Below are 14,750 nucleotides of genomic sequence, written 5' to 3' on the forward strand. Positions count from 1 at the left end.
TGTAGCATTAGGGATTAGGACTACTGGGATAGGTTTTAGGTTTGGATTATGGAAATGTTAAATAAATAAAAAAAAATCCGCTAGTAAATTTCTTTATTTAATTAAGCAAAAATCCAACTAAACAGAGTAACCTGGGAAAACATCACCAAATAATTTCTTGTTAAATATTTAAAATTTTCTGTTAAATTAGTATTATGTTTCAGAGGACATATAGATTATTGTCTTTGGTTAAAACCACCAATTTACTAGCTAAAACCGAACTTAAGTAAGTAACTCAAAAATCAATTCCCCTTATAAATTTTATATTCCCATAGAAGTTGCCGACCCTTTGGTGACATTTCCATGGGCAGCAAGGATGACAAAGGCATTGATTCCTACCGTGTTGTATGTATATCGACATAAAAAGGATATTTCATACTTAAAAACATTTTGCCGCCAGAAATCACTTGAAGTGAGTAAAAGAAAAGAGGCCAGGATCATGGAGTTAACCGCACAAATCGAGGCTTTGCAAGTGAAAATCAAGGCTATGCAAAAGTTAAAGTCGGGGGACGCTAAGAAGGCCCTAGAAGAGATGAACAAGATCCTGAAGGATTTAAAAATTGCCCTCCGAAAGCTAAGAATGAAAAATTAAAATCCTAAAATATATATCAACGAGCCTAGGAAATTTCTTTCAATGATTAGTTTTAACAAAATTTGATCTGCCAGCTGCCACTATGCTCCGGGGGGCTGGTAAAACCTTTCACTTGGCTAAGTTCAGCGATGTCCTGGTTAGAAGCTGGTTTAGATACAGTCCAAATTCAAATTTGTATGTGTTTAATTTTATAAAAAACTTAAACGGAAATCAACGGGATTATTCCTTTAAGGGTGTCTTTAGAAGCATCGAACCTAAGCATGAGGTATGTTTTTTAAACTATATCCTTCTAAAAATCCAACTAATGCTTATCCCTGAAAACACAACAGAACATTGATGCCAATAAAAGAGCCAGGATCATAAAGCTGACAGCACGTATCAAGTCCTTTCACTATCGAATCAATAGTCTCAAAAAGAAACGCCCCCCGGACGAGTCCAAAAATGTGGTTAAAAAACTTTTAGTAGTCCTTAAGGAATTGGAAAAAGCCCTCGGGGAGTTAAGGCAGTTCCTATAAATTTTTATTTCCTTTTATGTTTGTTTTATTTAAACATTAAAATTTATCTACTTATAGTTTACATTGCTTATTTTTTAGGATTTGGGAAAAGGGTTAGCATACTTTTTGGCTCTACAAATATGATTACTGACATGTAGAGACCTTTTTTTTCTTGAGAAAAATATAAAAATATTTTACAAGTTATGGATAAGTGGGCTGTGCTTAAAAAACATCAAATTTTAATCATTAAATATAAAATTTTAGGTTTTTTTCAATTTTCTTTTAGTAGAAATGTTAAAGCAGCCATGAACCACTTAATTCGATCTGTTTTAAACTATTTAAGAGCAAATACCATAAGGTAGGTGGGTTTATATTTTATTTTATAGATATTACTAGCCTGAAAATCTTTAGGAGCTACCTGGTTATCCTGCCCGATCTTGGCCTTACAAGAAAACAATTGAAACTGGAGGACATGAGACATGTAAGTCCCTAAATATATAAACTATAATCAATTAAAAAAGTTATCCAAAACTTCTCCAGGAACTTGGCCTGATGGACACCCAATGGCGTCAACTTTGCATTCAACAGAAACGCGTGGAACATATGGTCACCGACCTGACCCGGTGCATTCGTGGCCTTGAGTTTGACATGAAACTATACACCGAACCCAAAAAGCAGGGCAAGAGGAAAGCCAAGGAAAGCACTAAATCAACGAACGATGCCCCGTCAGGTGATAAGAAATCACCCAAAGTCGGTGATTTCAGCGCAAGCAAAATCCCCCCGAGGGCTTCCCCATCAGAGCAGCAGCAACAGCAGCAGCAGCAACGGCTATAAAAGTCTCAATCTCCGAGAGATTCACAACCAGAAACATCTCAGCGTTTGCTTTACAATGAAGTTCCTTGGACTCTGCTGCCTGCTTATCCTGGCTCTTTTGGGTTGCCTGCCTGCTCCTGGCAATGCCACGCCCTCTCGTCACACTGGACCTGGATCTGGATCTGGATATGGACCCGGTAGCAATCCCTTCAGGAACCCAAATCCCCAACCCCGCCCCTTTATCTACGATTCACCTATACCAAGGCCAGGTCCCAAGACTATGTACGCCTGAAAATATAGCAAAGTGATTCAATAATAAATTATATTTGGAATAGCACAAGAGATAGGGGATTTTTTATTTAGTCTTATCAGTTAGAGGAGAACAAAGCCCTCGGATGAAAATGTAAACAACTGAGCTAAGCTTTGTTTACATTTTTAAAAGGTTAATCATTTATTTAAAAATGAAAGGAGAAACTTTGGAATGCAGTACTTTGTATGACTCTCTTTTTCTCGTTCGCTATGGAGAGAAACAAAAAAATCTTAAGAAAATCTTAAGCAACATCCATTGAGGTTTTGAATTTTTAATAGATTTCTCTATATACAAACTTTTACCTATACTTTTACCTTTGCCAAATAAGTCATAACTTTTTAAACTAACCAAAATACAACATCCATCTAAATTTATTTATTCTCAATGCCACGAATTTTAATCTCCACCATGAAAAATAGTGTATTGCTTGCCAAAATTCTTAGTCAATGCCGCCTACAGTGAGTAATAATTGCAGAGTTATATATTTAGCAAAAAAAAAGCCTTAAGCCTTGAGCCTTATTTCAGCCATTACAGCTTACCCAATAGTAAAAACCCCTTTATCTTTACGAATATTACATTTCTGCGAAACAGATATATCCCAAAGGAAAGCAAGACTAAGTAAGTGAAATAAATAAATAGGTTTAATTACAATTAACTACTCAAAAACCTACAGAACCAACAGGCGACAACTATCCGATAAGCTCTCTGAAAAGGGTAGAGGTGATGAGGCCAATTTTTATCTGAGAGTTGTATGTATATACCTTTGAAATATATTATATTATTTTTATAATTTTTTTACCATAGAGAAGGGAACAATTTATGAAGATCAAAGAGCGCAAGATCATACAAATTGAGGCTGAACTTCGACTTTTGGAGGCTAAACTCAGTAAAATTGGCCCCAAGACCACTTCCCAACAAGAGGAAGTAAAACAGAAATTATTGGTGGAAATTAAAGAACTAAAAGCCACACTAAAGAAATATAAAAAGTCAGTGGAAGAAGACAAAGCAAAATATTAGCCAGAAAATAAAACGTAATTTTTTTTACTCTGCTATAACATATTACAGAAATCCTATAAATTTTTAGTAAATACAAACATGAATTCAAACCCATTCATCTTCTGTAAGAAAAAGTATAGTGACAAAAATTTACTTGGATAAATTACTAGAAAACTCACCAGAGGAATGTTTATAAAATATCAATAAAATGCTATTACTTATGAAAAATAAAAACAAAATAAAAGCTTTTATAGTATATTTATTTCAGGAGGACTTTGTGAAGCGTTTTTTGCGTTAACCCCTTAAAATCTATTATAACTAAGCCTAAAATGCAATATTATTAATTACAAAAATTTATCTAATGACATACATACTTTTACTTTTACCTTTACAAAAGTTGTCAAGTTTTTATAATTTAACCGAAAAACCAAAATTTTTAAATATGACCCGAATTTTCGTCTCCAAAATTCTTAGTTCACGTCACCTTAAGTAAGTAATAATTGCAGAGTTATACATTTTTTCTTTCAAAACTAAGTGATTTCTTAATAGGTCGTTATTCAGTAATTATAGTTTAAGCAAGATTAAAAACCCCTTTATGTTCACGTATATAACATTTCTGAGAAGTTCAAAAGACCCAAAAGCAAGCGATATTAAGTAAGGGATATAATATTTAGGTTTTAATGTTATAAATTATTAATGATTATTTATTAATTATTATTAACAGAACCAACTGGCGACAATTTTCCGATAAGCTCTCTCAAAAGGGAAGAGGCGATGAGCTCAACTATTTCCTAAGAATTGTATGTTTATAAATATAATATGTAAATATATTTTTAATTATTTTGATTTTACCCAAGAGAAGGGAACAATTTATAAAGCTCAATGAGCGCAAGATCAAGGAAATCGTGGCTGATCTTCGGGTCTTGGAGGCTAAACTCAGTAAAATTGGCAGCAAGACCACTGCTCAGCAAGAGAAAGCAAAACAGAAACTTATAATGGAAATTAAAGAACTAAAAGCCGCACTGGAGAACTATAAAAAAACTTTGAAAGAAGACAAAACCAAATAATAGCCAGAAAATAAAACCCAATTTATTTTACTCTGTTTATTAAGAGAAAACTTACCAAAAGGAATGTTTATAAAATATCAATAAAATGCTATTTCTCATTAAAAATGATTGCCTTTTTATACCCTTGCAGGAAATTATAATTTCAGTCAGAAGTTTGGAACGCATTGAAGGAGACCTTTCCGACCCTATAAAGTATATATATTCTTGATCAGCATCAACAGGGGAATCTTTCTAGATATGTCAGAAAGAAATCGATTTTTTGGCCATTTTTGCAACATTTTATAAGGGGTTACATCATTAAAATTTTTGATTTTGATAAAAAATTGAATTTTCAAAATTTGTAAATGAAGTATGCAGATTTATTAACTGTAGAAAATCTTGCACAGAGCAGTTTTCCGATTTAAAATTAATGCTCTTTCGGCCGAGTTATGATATTTTTAATTTAAAAAAATTAAGAAGTTTTTTAATATAAAAAATCCGATTTTATAATACAAAATAATATTTTTCTAAGTCAAGGAATCATTTCCGACCCCATAAACCATATATATTCTTGATCAGCATTAACATGCGAATCTTTCTAGATATGTCCGGAAGAAATCGATTTTTTGGCCATTTTTGCGAAATTTGATAAGGGGTTACATCATTAAAATTAGCAAAAATGGCCAAAAATTTTGATTTCTTAAAATTTTAAATTTGGTATGCAGTTTTTTTAAATTAATAAAAACTAACACAAAACTGCTTTCCGAATCGAAATTAATGCATTTTTGGCTTAGTTATAATATATTTTAATTGTTTGACTGGCCAAAGTTAGCTTTCCTTCTTGTTATCTATAATTTCTTAAAAATTATTCAATGCTTTTTTTTATACGTTTTCCATTATTATTTATTAAAAATAATAATTTCTAGTATATTTATTTCAGGAGGACTTTGTGAAAGGTTAATTGCCGATGAGGTTCCACCTAACCCCTTAAAATCTATTATAACTAAGCCTAAAATGCATTATTATCAATTCCTAATACTTTTTTGTGCAGGTTTTTATTAGATTAACAAATCAACATATGAAATTTAAAATTTAACAAAGTGAGCTTTTTTTTAATGTTTAAAAACTTTAAAAATGATAGAAATGTAGCACAACCATTTAAGGCTATGAAACTCTAAATACAAATTTGTACCTTTACTTTTACCTTTACAAAAGTTGTCAGGTTTTTATAATTTAACCGAACAACAAAATCAAAATTGTTAAATATTCTCAATGACCCGAATTTTAGTCTCCACCATGGCCAACAGTGTATTTCTCACCAAAGTTCTTGTTCCACGCCACCTAAAGTGAGTAATAGTAGTTGAATTATAAATGTTTTTTAACAAAACCAAGTGATTTCTCAATAGGCCACTTGCGCCGTTATTAAGTAATTATAGTTTAACCAAGAGTAAAAATCCCTTTATCTTCACGGATATAACATTTCTGAGAAGCTCAGAAGCCCCAAAAGCAAGCAAGATTAAGTAAGGAAATTAACTTATTTTAATGCTATAAATTATTAATTATTAATTATTATAAACAGAACCAACTGGCGACAATTATCCGATAAGCTCTTTCAAAAGGGAAAAGGCGATGAGCACAACTATTTCCTAAGAATTGTATGCTTATAAAAATTATATATTAATATATTTATATTTTTTTAATTTTTACCCAAGAGAAGGGAACAATTTCTCAAGCTCAAAGAGCGCAAGATCAAGGAAATCGTGGCTGATCTTCGGGCCTTGGAGGCTGAAGTCAGGGAAATGGACCACAAGACCAGTCTCCGGGCGGAGACGGTAAGACAGAATCTGATGGTGGAAATTCGAGAACTAAAGGCCTTGCTGGAGAAGTTCAAAAAGAGTCTGTGAAAAAGAGAACTACAAAATATAGCCGGCACAGTAAGTAGGCTCTCACTTTGCCTTCATTACGTTGACCTGTTATCATTACATTACTTCTTTAACCTATAAAATTTCCTGTAAATTCCAAAATTATTTCAATTTCCAGTCATCTTCAACCATTAATAGTGAAACGTGAATATACAAAGACATGCCGAAGTTGGTGGGAAATCTGATGCAGGTATTGATACGCAAATCAAAGGCGTTTTTCCAAGGCAATCAGTGAGTTTACTTTAAAATTAAATATTATAAATCTAAACTGTCTTGTGGCAGGAATACCTCTAGGCATTTATATGAGAAAGCCAGGGGTAAGGAAAATATACACTTTCTCAAACTGGTAAGGATTTTTGTATATATATTTTTATACAACTTTATGCAGTATATCTTTAATTCAGCAAAGAGAGCAGCTGAAAATGTTGCGAGATAGGATCCTCAGTCAGAAAAACGAGGTCATATCGGAGATGATTAAAGTGGATACAAAGATACAATCCTTGGAGAAAGCCAACCCACCAGATCAGAGCAATAAATTTAAAATTTCTGATAACTAAAATTCCTCATAAAAACCATAAAAAAATAAGATTTTAAAAAGGCATTTATTTTCTTTGTTTTTTTTTTTTTGTTTTTCTTTTATTTAAAATAATTTGTTTCTTTCATTTACACGCTTTACACAAAGGAAGCCTTCTACTATAAATTGAGTGCTTTCTTGAGGCCTACATATATGTATTTATAATATGTGGTAACAATTTGTTTTGCAGCGCAAATGGGATAAAAAGGATATTAAAAAGAACTTTCATTTAATATGGCATTCAAACAAACATATATAATATATAGAGTGAGTCTATACAAAGATAAAAATAAATACAAGTACAATACAAGTAGGTTTAAAAATCAAAATCAAATATATATATAGAGTTCTGTTCTCTTAGGACTATAAAAATGATTAAAATATGCTTCGATCGTTAGTGGTGGATAGCAGAAGATTAACTGAAGTCAAGAACATAAGTACAATACATTGGTGGTAGTTGAGCAACTTGGAGAGAGTGTGGACTAAGAACTAGAAACTAACTAAACTTGACCCTTGACTTGGTCAAGTGTCGGGGTCGGCCAGAAGGGTGTGTGTCTGTGTGAGTGTGCGTGTGCTGAGTGGGTACTGAGTGAGGTAGGCGATTCATCATAAGATTATGGCATACTTCCGAGCGCCTGGTGATCCTCGCTTCTTACTGTTTGTGCTTGTGGTGTTTCGGGGGATTCGCTTCTAGCTTTCAAAATACTGATCAACAATGCCAGGAATGTTGCTTGTGTCTCTGTGTGTGTGTAGCCATGGATCCTGTTTTCAACTTAACTCTAATACCTAAGGCTAACTCTGCTCTCAAATCCTATAAACTAATGTAACATGAAACGGCAATGGGCTGCTGTGGCTGCTGCTGCTCCTCCTTTGTCTCTCCTAACTGGGCAACCGCTTGCTGGCCAGCTCCTGCAGCTTCTGCAGCGCCAGCGTCTTGTTGATCTCCACCAGGTCGCGACTGTGCTTGGCCGCCTGCAACTGCACCTCCAGTATCTTCATGCGCATCATGTGCTCCTTACTCTGCATTTCCATAAACAAGCGCAGTTCAAAGTTGTCGCTGCTGTTGCTGCTCACGCCGTTGGCTGTGCCTGCTCCCGCTAGGACTGCAGCTCCTCCATTGCTGCTGCTGCTGCCAGAACGCTCCAGGGCCTGACATTCCGACGAGGCAGGCACTGATATCGCCTGATCCTCGCTACCCAGCACACTGCCACTGTTTGTGCGCTGCCTTTTGGCCAGTGGCTTCATCACATCATCATCATCCTCGTTATTATTGTTATTGTTGTTGCTGCTGCTGCTGTGCTGGTGCTGCAGGGCCTGCGCCACTTGAGCCTGTGCCTGGTGCTGGTGATGTATGGCGGCCGCTGCTGCTGCTGCTGCACTGGGAAACTGGCCAGTTCGAATGGCATTCAAAGCCTCCAGTGTGGCGGATATGTTGTTCATATTGAAATTGGCCTGGAAGCCGGACATGTCGCCGCTACCGCCGGGCAAAAAGGCCCCACTGGTGTCCAAGGCAGCTGCTGCAGAAATGGTGGCTGGACTCTCGGCCTCGTGGATGCCATTGCGACTGATGCTGTGATTCGGCGAGACACTCAAACGCTCGCCACTGCCATGGATGTCGCTCTGATTGAGATGGTGATTGTTGTAGGTCTCATTGAAGGTCTCATTGGTCTCCTCCTCCTTGATGTCCACATCGCAAAGCTCTTGAGGAGGGGTGCGACTGCTGCTTGATTAGAGAAAACCTTTTTTAATTAAAGTTCTTTCAGAAGTTTAAGGGTTAACTTACTCATCCATGTCATGTTCATCGGCATTGAATTTGTAATCCTCGCGATACTCAAAGCCCTCCTCCAAGGCCAGCGGTATCTTGGAGTAGTCAATGCCATCTAGAGCCTCAGATTTGCAGGCTTTCTTGGCCTCTTGCATGAAATCCCAGACCTCAAAGGTAAACGGTGAAGGCTTCTTGCGATCGGCCACCTCGGCTCCAAACCTAGCCAAGCGATTGTTGTAGTCCAAGATCTCATTTCGAGTGCAGGCTAAAGAAATTAGATATTAGATTTTATGTAGATTTCATATTTATAAATAAAAATTTACCCTTCATGCGTCGCCACTGCTCCTTGAGGCGATTACAGGTGCGATCTGTGCCAAATTGATTGGAGAACTTTTGGTGTATTATTTTCCAGGCTTTATTCTTTACAGCCGTGAGGCCGGCATCTAATCTTTTGTTTTCTATAATCCTCATATCCTTGCGACACAAATCTAAAAGATATTTCTTCTCCTGATGATTCCAGTTCTGAGTGCGTTCACGTTTCTTGTACATGTTCATCGAGGGACTGTTCATGTACTGTGTCATTTCTGTACATCAATTTTATACATTATTATAGAGAAAGAGTTGAAATTTGGGGGCTAACTTACCCGTCTTCAAGTCGACGCCCTCCAGCAAATTGTGATTGGAATTCTGCCAGTTGGCGGCTATCTTCATAAAAGCCTCCAGATCGTTGGCCGTATACTGTTTGTTGACCTGCAAATAAATTACAACGAGTAGCGAGTGATGAGAAATTTGAACAAAATATCAAAAATCGTTAATGAGTAAAGTCAGAAATCAAAAGCGAGAAGCGAGAATCGTTTGGCCCCATTGATTAGTCCTCAAATTACCAGCTTGGAGCTGGCTTTGCCAGGTACTTGAGCATGCAAAACTTGTGCCACAAAAGTGCTTTGGAGACGTACTCCAAAATTCAATGAACCTAAATGATGAATTTGGTTAAGTTCCCAGACAATCGGAGATATGTTTTTTTAACTCTCTCAAAAGCACACATCAATTAGATTTTTTTTAATATTCTGACAGTGAAAACAAAAGGATTCAGGGCGGTGTGAGACTTTGGAATTGTTTCAGCTTCTTATTCTTTTTCTTTTCTTTTTCTTTAATTTATCTGTCGAATTATTTTAGCCTGGAATGATGATTGCGATTTCTGATTTCTGACTTTGACATGGACTGGCGGGCTTTATAGGATGCAGTCACATTAATTGATTTTCAATTAGCAGACAATGACAGAAATGTAGGGGGGAGGTGCCTTCTTAGCCATATATGTATGTATAAATAAAATGCAAACAATCGCATAAAATGAACACCCAAAGCTCGTAAAAATAAACCCATGTGAACGTGTTTTAATTTATGCATTAACACAACTCACACACAAAAAAAAATAAAATAAAGCAACAAAATACAAGCAGCTGCCGACATTTTGTTTGCTTCGAAAACGTACGTATCTGTGAGGTTGGCTCAAGTATCTGAGTATCTGTGACGGCCAATTATATCAAATCAAGTAAATAGCAGTTATTTAAGTGACTTATAAGAAATGTTTAAGCTTTAAAAATGTATTTTTTGAAACAAGTAAATATATTTAAACTCTAAAGCGAGTTGTTTTCATTTTGGAATGAAGATTAACTCACTTATAATTAATTTTAAACACATGAATACAATTTAATAAATGGGTTTAACCTAGGGTTAGCAATAAATAGGGAAATATCTACATTATAGCGAAAATCGATAAATAAAAAATCGATAATAAGGCGATAAATGATTATAATATATCGAAAAACGTAAAACTAAATTAAGTAAAATGTATCGGATATATTTTTTTATTATATGAACATATTACAAATTAAAACCAATGTTTTTTAATACTTTATATATCAATAAATCAAACTATATGATATTTTCCAAATGAAATTTGATATTTTCAACATGTTGAACTTATTCCCACAATGTTCATTCATACATAAACCCTCTTAAAATTTATTAAATGCCAAAATAAAGTGATATCTAATTTAAGTCACCCTTTAATTGGTAAATATAAAACATTTCATCTTCTTTAATGACATTCCCCATCGACTCGACTGTACTCCTCGTTAAGTATTCGTTGGAGTCTCTCCTCAAAAAATAAAATAAAAACTCTTCCATTGATCGCCTTTTGCGCCCCCATCTACAAACACAGCACAATCGTCAATCTTAAGTACGTTTTATTGTGCTTTATTTTATTTCAATTTTGCTCAGTTCCCCCTTTAGCACCCACAAGAAGCAGAAACTGCGCCATGTGTTCAATATTTATGCCGTATCTGATTTACAATTTATATACAAGTATGTATATACTGCTTATATCTATGTAGACGCGCATTTATCGGATATCCAAAGAGACCTAAAGGAAACTTAGTCATTGGCGTCGGCGCGTGCGCTTATTGTTATTAATATTATTATTATCATTATTTGTATTATTTGTAGTCTTCCTGATATTTATTAGCAAACAATTAATTATAGCTGTTGACTATTAATGGTAATGTTTAAATTTTTAGTCATGAGTTGCAAACGGGTGGTTGGACTTTTTATTTTTTTGGGTTTGGGTACTCATTATATTCATTCGAGAATGTGAGAATCATTTAAATTCGAGACGAGTGCTGGTTAGGGTGGGGCCTTCTCAGCCAAGTTAGTCAAGAAAAGATAAAGTTAACTCAGAAATAAGTCTTTACAAAATACTAGAAAGAAAAGGTAAGTCAAGAATGTGCCCTTTTTGGGGTCTGTATCTGTATCTGCTTAATGTTATACAAAAATTCCCCAAAAACAAAAATTATATTTAATTCTTTTCCTTCTGTTTTTTTGGCATTCATAAAAGTATAAAAGTAATCGCACTTCCAATCAATGTGACTTCAAGACTAAGCATTGAAATTAAATAAGCAAACTGGTTTAGATTTTGAGAGTGTGTATATGACTTTTGGTTATCTATTTTTTAACCATTTGTATAAAACCGAAAAATAATTACTGGATCTACACATGCTCTACTCGAATTTAACAATTGTTAATAACGAACGAACCTACACACACAACAACAGCAGCAGAGACTTCCACAAAAGTCAACCTTGTGACTTAAAATAAAGCAAAGGCATTGTTAGATTTTGTAGACTTGTAGACTTATAGACCATGCCCGATATATATGTATATATAGTAAGTACACATGTCTGCGTGGGCAATTACCGCAAATTAACAAACATAGTAGGTAGCCCAAAACTACGACAACCAACTACTATTTTTGTCATCAAGTTATGGGGCAGCGTTATAGTTCAAAGTAAACGGGAATGGGTTTGGAATGGGTTTGGAATGGCTTTGGGTAATAAGTGGAGCACACATACATTATTATTACAGCTACGGTCGCGGCCCGACCAAATCTGAACCTGAAGAATCGTTAAAACTTTATTTTTTAGGAGGCACACACTCGAGAAATGATTTTACAAATTTTTTCTTACTGAACCCTGGCTGCTGCTGTAGCATAAATTTATGTATTATAATAATTGTACAGAGGGAAACTAAAAACGAAATGTCATCGAACGCTCAAGTGGCCGAAAAGAGCTGCTCCCCCCCTTGAACCCTCTCGAGTGGCAGGCATTCATTGATTTGAATGTGTGTTGTTAAATCAGGGGAGAGGAAAAAAATATAAGAAGAAATCAAAGAAAAGAATTTGTTGTGCCCTGTTTATTGTTCTAAGTTCCGAGGCCTAAGTGGGCCCTTGCCCCAACCCATAGCCATCCTTAGTAGAAGATGCTGCTGTTATGGTCTCAAGAGAGGCACGTCGTTCTACCAAATTTTTCGTTGTTTAAATCACGTTGGGTAGAACGTCAATATTTATGGAATGAAATTTACAATTTCGTTTACTTTACAGGAAATATGAGTGAACGAACATATTCTGGGGAAAACAAGAAGCTGGGGTAATCTTAATTATGGGATAAGGAATTGTGGAAAATCTTTTTAAGTTGTTTTTCTGGGATGACTAGAGAGAGAGGTTAATTAAGGGGAACAAATTAATTGAGGATATATTTTCTTGAAAAGTATAATATTTTAAAGCTAAACCATGTGTTTATGGATAACTCATAATATATATATATATATATTTTTATTAATTACCCATTCCATCTATATATTATTTTAACCCCTTCTAACTTTTAGTACCCTTTAAAATCTCTTTAAAACCTTTGCTTTCCTATACCCATTATTATAATCATTATCGCTTATAAGTTGTGCATATGGAATACCTATTCACTTATTTATTTACTATTATTCCCGGTGCGAATCAGTAGTTTGTGTGGTGGCAAAATGTATCTTTATTAACTCCCAACTTGGCTGCTGCTCAGCTGGCGCAGCTGACGGAAATTGACTCATGGCTCAGTTCAGTTGAGTTTAGTTTTTGTTTCGGTTTTGTTTTTGTTTTTGTATTTTTTGTTGGTTTGGCTGAGGGCGAATTATGCTCCAGGTGTGCATGACACGGGTGCCGAAACAACAACGAATTTATTAGAAATTTGCTGCACACAAAAATCACATATAAGAGTGGGGGTCTTGGGCTTTGGCACATTTATGCAAACAAATAAACTAATTTCATGACGCACACGCGCGCCTGCGCAGTTGTCAGCAAAATAAGTGTGTGTTCCGGTGAGTGTGTGTGTGTTGTGTGTGTGCTACTTACAATTGTAACTAGCTGCAAAAACTGTAAGATTTTTCTTTGTCAAACGTGGCTTTTGTTTACTGCGGGCCTGGCCTACACCCAAAAAAAAAATATAGATGGAGAGAGAAAGAGAGCTGCACTTGGAGAAATTTTAGCATTCTTCTAAATAAATGTATTATTTTTCTTAAGATTTATTTTCAATTATATTTATCCCTTATGTAATTAACAAATTCAGAAAGCCAAAGTTTTTGAACAAAATTGCTTAATATCATTCCTCTAAAGCTAAAACTGCTTGAGAATTATAGCAAAATATGCGAAGAAATTGCTTAAATTGCTTTCTATATAATTCAAAACACTCTTTAATTAAATAAAACTCTTTTAACTGCGAGGTAAGCCCGAAATTCTTACCAAAATTCTTATTATTTAAATAAAAAAAGGTTTTTTAACATAATCAAAAAAGGTTCTAACATAAAATATACTAAGAAAACCTTTAAAATATCCATTATTCCAAGTATATGGGTCCTAGTACCTAATTTCTTTCCGTGTAAAGATAGCAAGTGGGGGAAATATAGGTGGACAAAAAAAAAGTAATAGAAAAAAAGCTTGGCTCGAGCGGGTTCAGTGACTTCCACTCCCCGTCTACGACGATACGACAACGACGACGACGACGACAAATTGCGTTTTGTGCTGTGACAATTGCCAGGCTTCGGCATCGGCATTGCCATCGAATCCACCTTTTGCGCATGCGTAGGTCTGGACTTACTAAATTATTATTGTTCGGTTTCATTAGTCAGCCCCGAAAAAGCGTAAAAAACTGAAAAAAACGAAAAGCGAAAAGCCCAACAAGCCTCTCTGTCGCATACGAAATTGCGCAGCTGTGCATAGTTTTCAAATCAGAGTCAAAGTCCCGCCTGAAACTGAAATAGAAACTGAGACTGAAACTGTGGCGACTGTGTGACAGTCGTAGATATGGCCAAGTCAAATGGATTACCTTTATCTTTGATTCCCCATACACAGCACACACACCATACACTCCCCCGAAATATAACAATTGGAGCACTCTGCATTTAGCTTTATGTATTGTCTATATACTATATACATATATATGCTGGGTGCTCTCAACTTTCTTGAGCACACCCTGAAAACATGGCTGACAAGTTCATTACTCCGCTCGATTCCATCCATCCATCTACAATTGCCTCAAAGTTTTGCGGGCTTTGGCTTTGGCTGCTGACTGCTGCTAACTGCCTTATATGGTCCCCCACCACCAATTGTTATTGTCTTTATGCCATTCGTAGAATGAAAATTGGTTTGTCACTCGACTTGTTAAATGAGTTCATACGGAGACTCGTGTAGGAACAGCAAAAAGCAGCAACATACAGCGATCATAAAATCACTTTGTGGCGTGCTTTGAATAGGTGCTTATTTTTATTTAAAGCATGTTGTGTAATTTTATAGGAAGTAAAAGAGGAGGTTCTAATAAAA

The 14,750-nt window shown here is 35.3% G+C and overlaps 6 protein-coding genes across 12 annotated transcripts in view; 5 read left to right on the forward strand and 1 right to left on the reverse strand.

The window, feature by feature from the left end:
* Positions 1-91: 91 nt before the first annotated feature.
* Positions 92-1,202, forward strand: LOC108076244 (uncharacterized). Of its 2 annotated transcripts, none has more exons than XM_041776926.2 (4): positions 92-265; positions 318-384; positions 440-896; positions 961-1,202. In XM_041776926.2, exons 1-3 carry the CDS (start codon positions 195-197, stop codon positions 629-631), a joined length of 330 nt encoding a protein of 109 aa, XP_041632860.1. In that variant the 5' UTR covers positions 92-194; the 3' UTR covers positions 632-896; positions 961-1,202. The 2 variants fall into 2 exon arrangements, with proteins under 2 accessions (XP_041632860.1, XP_017024481.1); XM_017168992.3 differs by having other exon boundaries at positions 100-265; positions 315-384.
* A 135-nt stretch (positions 1,203-1,337) lies between these two features.
* Positions 1,338-2,280, forward strand: IM18 (Immune induced molecule 18). Its single transcript, XM_017168972.3, has 3 exons — positions 1,338-1,483; positions 1,537-1,606; positions 1,666-2,280. The coding sequence occupies exon 3, from the start codon at positions 1,844-1,846 to the stop codon at positions 2,228-2,230; it is 387 nt and encodes a 128-aa protein (XP_017024461.3). The 5' UTR covers positions 1,338-1,483; positions 1,537-1,606; positions 1,666-1,843; the 3' UTR covers positions 2,231-2,280.
* Positions 2,281-2,548: 268 nt separating this feature from the next.
* On the forward strand, positions 2,549-3,493 carry LOC108076254 (uncharacterized). 2 transcript variants are annotated; one of them, XM_017169004.3, is made up of 4 exons: positions 2,549-2,706; positions 2,774-2,866; positions 2,922-2,997; positions 3,053-3,493. In XM_017169004.3, the coding sequence occupies exons 1-4, from the start codon at positions 2,633-2,635 to the stop codon at positions 3,263-3,265; spliced, it is 456 nt and encodes a 151-aa protein (XP_017024493.1). In that variant the 5' UTR covers positions 2,549-2,632; the 3' UTR covers positions 3,266-3,493. The 2 variants fall into 2 exon arrangements, 1 of the variants encoding a protein (XP_017024493.1); XR_011444488.1 differs by having other exon boundaries at positions 2,572-2,706; positions 2,756-2,866.
* Positions 3,494-3,593: 100 nt separating this feature from the next.
* Positions 3,594-4,399, forward strand: LOC108076367 (uncharacterized). The gene is made up of 4 exons (XM_017169168.3): positions 3,594-3,733; positions 3,794-3,898; positions 3,969-4,044; positions 4,102-4,399. The coding sequence occupies exons 1-4, from the start codon at positions 3,606-3,608 to the stop codon at positions 4,309-4,311; spliced, it is 519 nt and encodes a 172-aa protein (XP_017024657.2). The 5' UTR covers positions 3,594-3,605; the 3' UTR covers positions 4,312-4,399.
* Positions 4,400-5,445: 1,046 nt separating this feature from the next.
* LOC108076366 (uncharacterized) lies at positions 5,446-6,813 on the forward strand. Of its 3 annotated transcripts, none has more exons than XM_070284497.1 (5): positions 5,446-5,636; positions 5,718-5,810; positions 5,870-5,945; positions 6,003-6,224; positions 6,331-6,443. In XM_070284497.1, exons 1-4 carry the CDS (start codon positions 5,563-5,565, stop codon positions 6,192-6,194), a joined length of 435 nt encoding a protein of 144 aa, XP_070140598.1. In that variant the 5' UTR covers positions 5,446-5,562; the 3' UTR covers positions 6,195-6,224; positions 6,331-6,443. The 3 variants fall into 3 exon arrangements, with proteins under 3 accessions (XP_070140598.1, XP_017024655.1, XP_017024656.1); XM_017169166.3 differs by having other exon boundaries at positions 5,449-5,636; positions 5,697-5,810; XM_017169167.2 differs by lacking the exons at positions 5,446-5,636; positions 5,718-5,810; positions 5,870-5,945 and adding exons at positions 6,495-6,558; positions 6,617-6,813 and having other exon boundaries at positions 6,083-6,224.
* A 38-nt stretch (positions 6,814-6,851) lies between these two features.
* apt (apontic) overlaps positions 6,852-14,750 on the reverse strand; it is a 41,082-nt gene continuing 33,183 nt past the window's right edge. For 2 of the 3 annotated variants that reach the window (XM_017169164.3, XM_017169165.3), the window contains exons 2-5: positions 9,196-9,301; positions 8,875-9,135; positions 8,570-8,816; positions 6,852-8,506 (exon numbers count right to left, since the gene is read on the reverse strand). In XM_017169164.3, coding sequence (XP_017024653.1) covers positions 7,666-8,506; positions 8,570-8,816; positions 8,875-9,135; positions 9,196-9,301 — 1,455 coding nt within the window. In that variant the 3' untranslated portion in view covers positions 6,852-7,665. Of the gene's footprint in view, positions 8,507-8,569; positions 8,817-8,874; positions 9,136-9,195; positions 9,302-9,435; positions 9,594-14,750 lie in introns of those variants that run through there. The other variant, XM_070284496.1, reaches the window with a different exon arrangement.

The sequence above is a fragment of the Drosophila kikkawai genome, chromosome 2R, assembly GCF_030179895.1.
Source record: "Drosophila kikkawai strain 14028-0561.14 chromosome 2R, DkikHiC1v2, whole genome shotgun sequence".
NCBI classification, from domain to species: domain Eukaryota; kingdom Metazoa; phylum Arthropoda; class Insecta; order Diptera; family Drosophilidae; genus Drosophila; species Drosophila kikkawai.

What these genes read in the sequence shown, in the direction of transcription:
- LOC108076244 (XM_017168992.3), top strand. Translation starts at nt 195, where the DNA reads ATGTTTCAGAGGACATATAGATTATTGTCTTTGGTTAAAACCACCAAT. An exon ending in CTAGCTAAAACCGAACTTAA is followed by an intron (nt 266 to 314) that starts GTAAGTAACTCA and finishes ATATTCCCATAG; the next exon opens with AAGTTGCCGACCCTTTGGTG. An exon ending in GCATTGATTCCTACCGTGTT is followed by an intron (nt 385 to 439) that starts GTATGTATATCG and finishes TTTTGCCGCCAG; the next exon opens with AAATCACTTGAAGTGAGTAA.
- IM18 (XM_017168972.3), top strand. Translation starts at nt 1,844, where the DNA reads ATGCCCCGTCAGGTGATAAGAAATCACCCAAAGTCGGTGATTTCAGCG.
- LOC108076254 (XM_017169004.3), top strand. Translation starts at nt 2,633, where the DNA reads ATGCCACGAATTTTAATCTCCACCATGAAAAATAGTGTATTGCTTGCC. An exon ending in CCAAAGGAAAGCAAGACTAA is followed by an intron (nt 2,867 to 2,921) that starts GTAAGTGAAATA and finishes AAAAACCTACAG; the next exon opens with AACCAACAGGCGACAACTAT. An exon ending in CCAATTTTTATCTGAGAGTT is followed by an intron (nt 2,998 to 3,052) that starts GTATGTATATAC and finishes TTTTTACCATAG; the next exon opens with AGAAGGGAACAATTTATGAA.
- LOC108076367 (XM_017169168.3), top strand. Translation starts at nt 3,606, where the DNA reads ATGACATACATACTTTTACTTTTACCTTTACAAAAGTTGTCAAGTTTT. An exon ending in CCAAAAGCAAGCGATATTAA is followed by an intron (nt 3,899 to 3,968) that starts GTAAGGGATATA and finishes TATTATTAACAG; the next exon opens with AACCAACTGGCGACAATTTT. An exon ending in TCAACTATTTCCTAAGAATT is followed by an intron (nt 4,045 to 4,101) that starts GTATGTTTATAA and finishes ATTTTACCCAAG; the next exon opens with AGAAGGGAACAATTTATAAA.
- LOC108076366 (XM_017169166.3), top strand. Translation starts at nt 5,563, where the DNA reads ATGACCCGAATTTTAGTCTCCACCATGGCCAACAGTGTATTTCTCACC. An exon ending in CTTGTTCCACGCCACCTAAA is followed by an intron (nt 5,637 to 5,696) that starts GTGAGTAATAGT and finishes ATTTCTCAATAG; the next exon opens with GCCACTTGCGCCGTTATTAA. An exon ending in ACAACTATTTCCTAAGAATT is followed by an intron (nt 5,946 to 6,002) that starts GTATGCTTATAA and finishes TTTTTACCCAAG; the next exon opens with AGAAGGGAACAATTTCTCAA.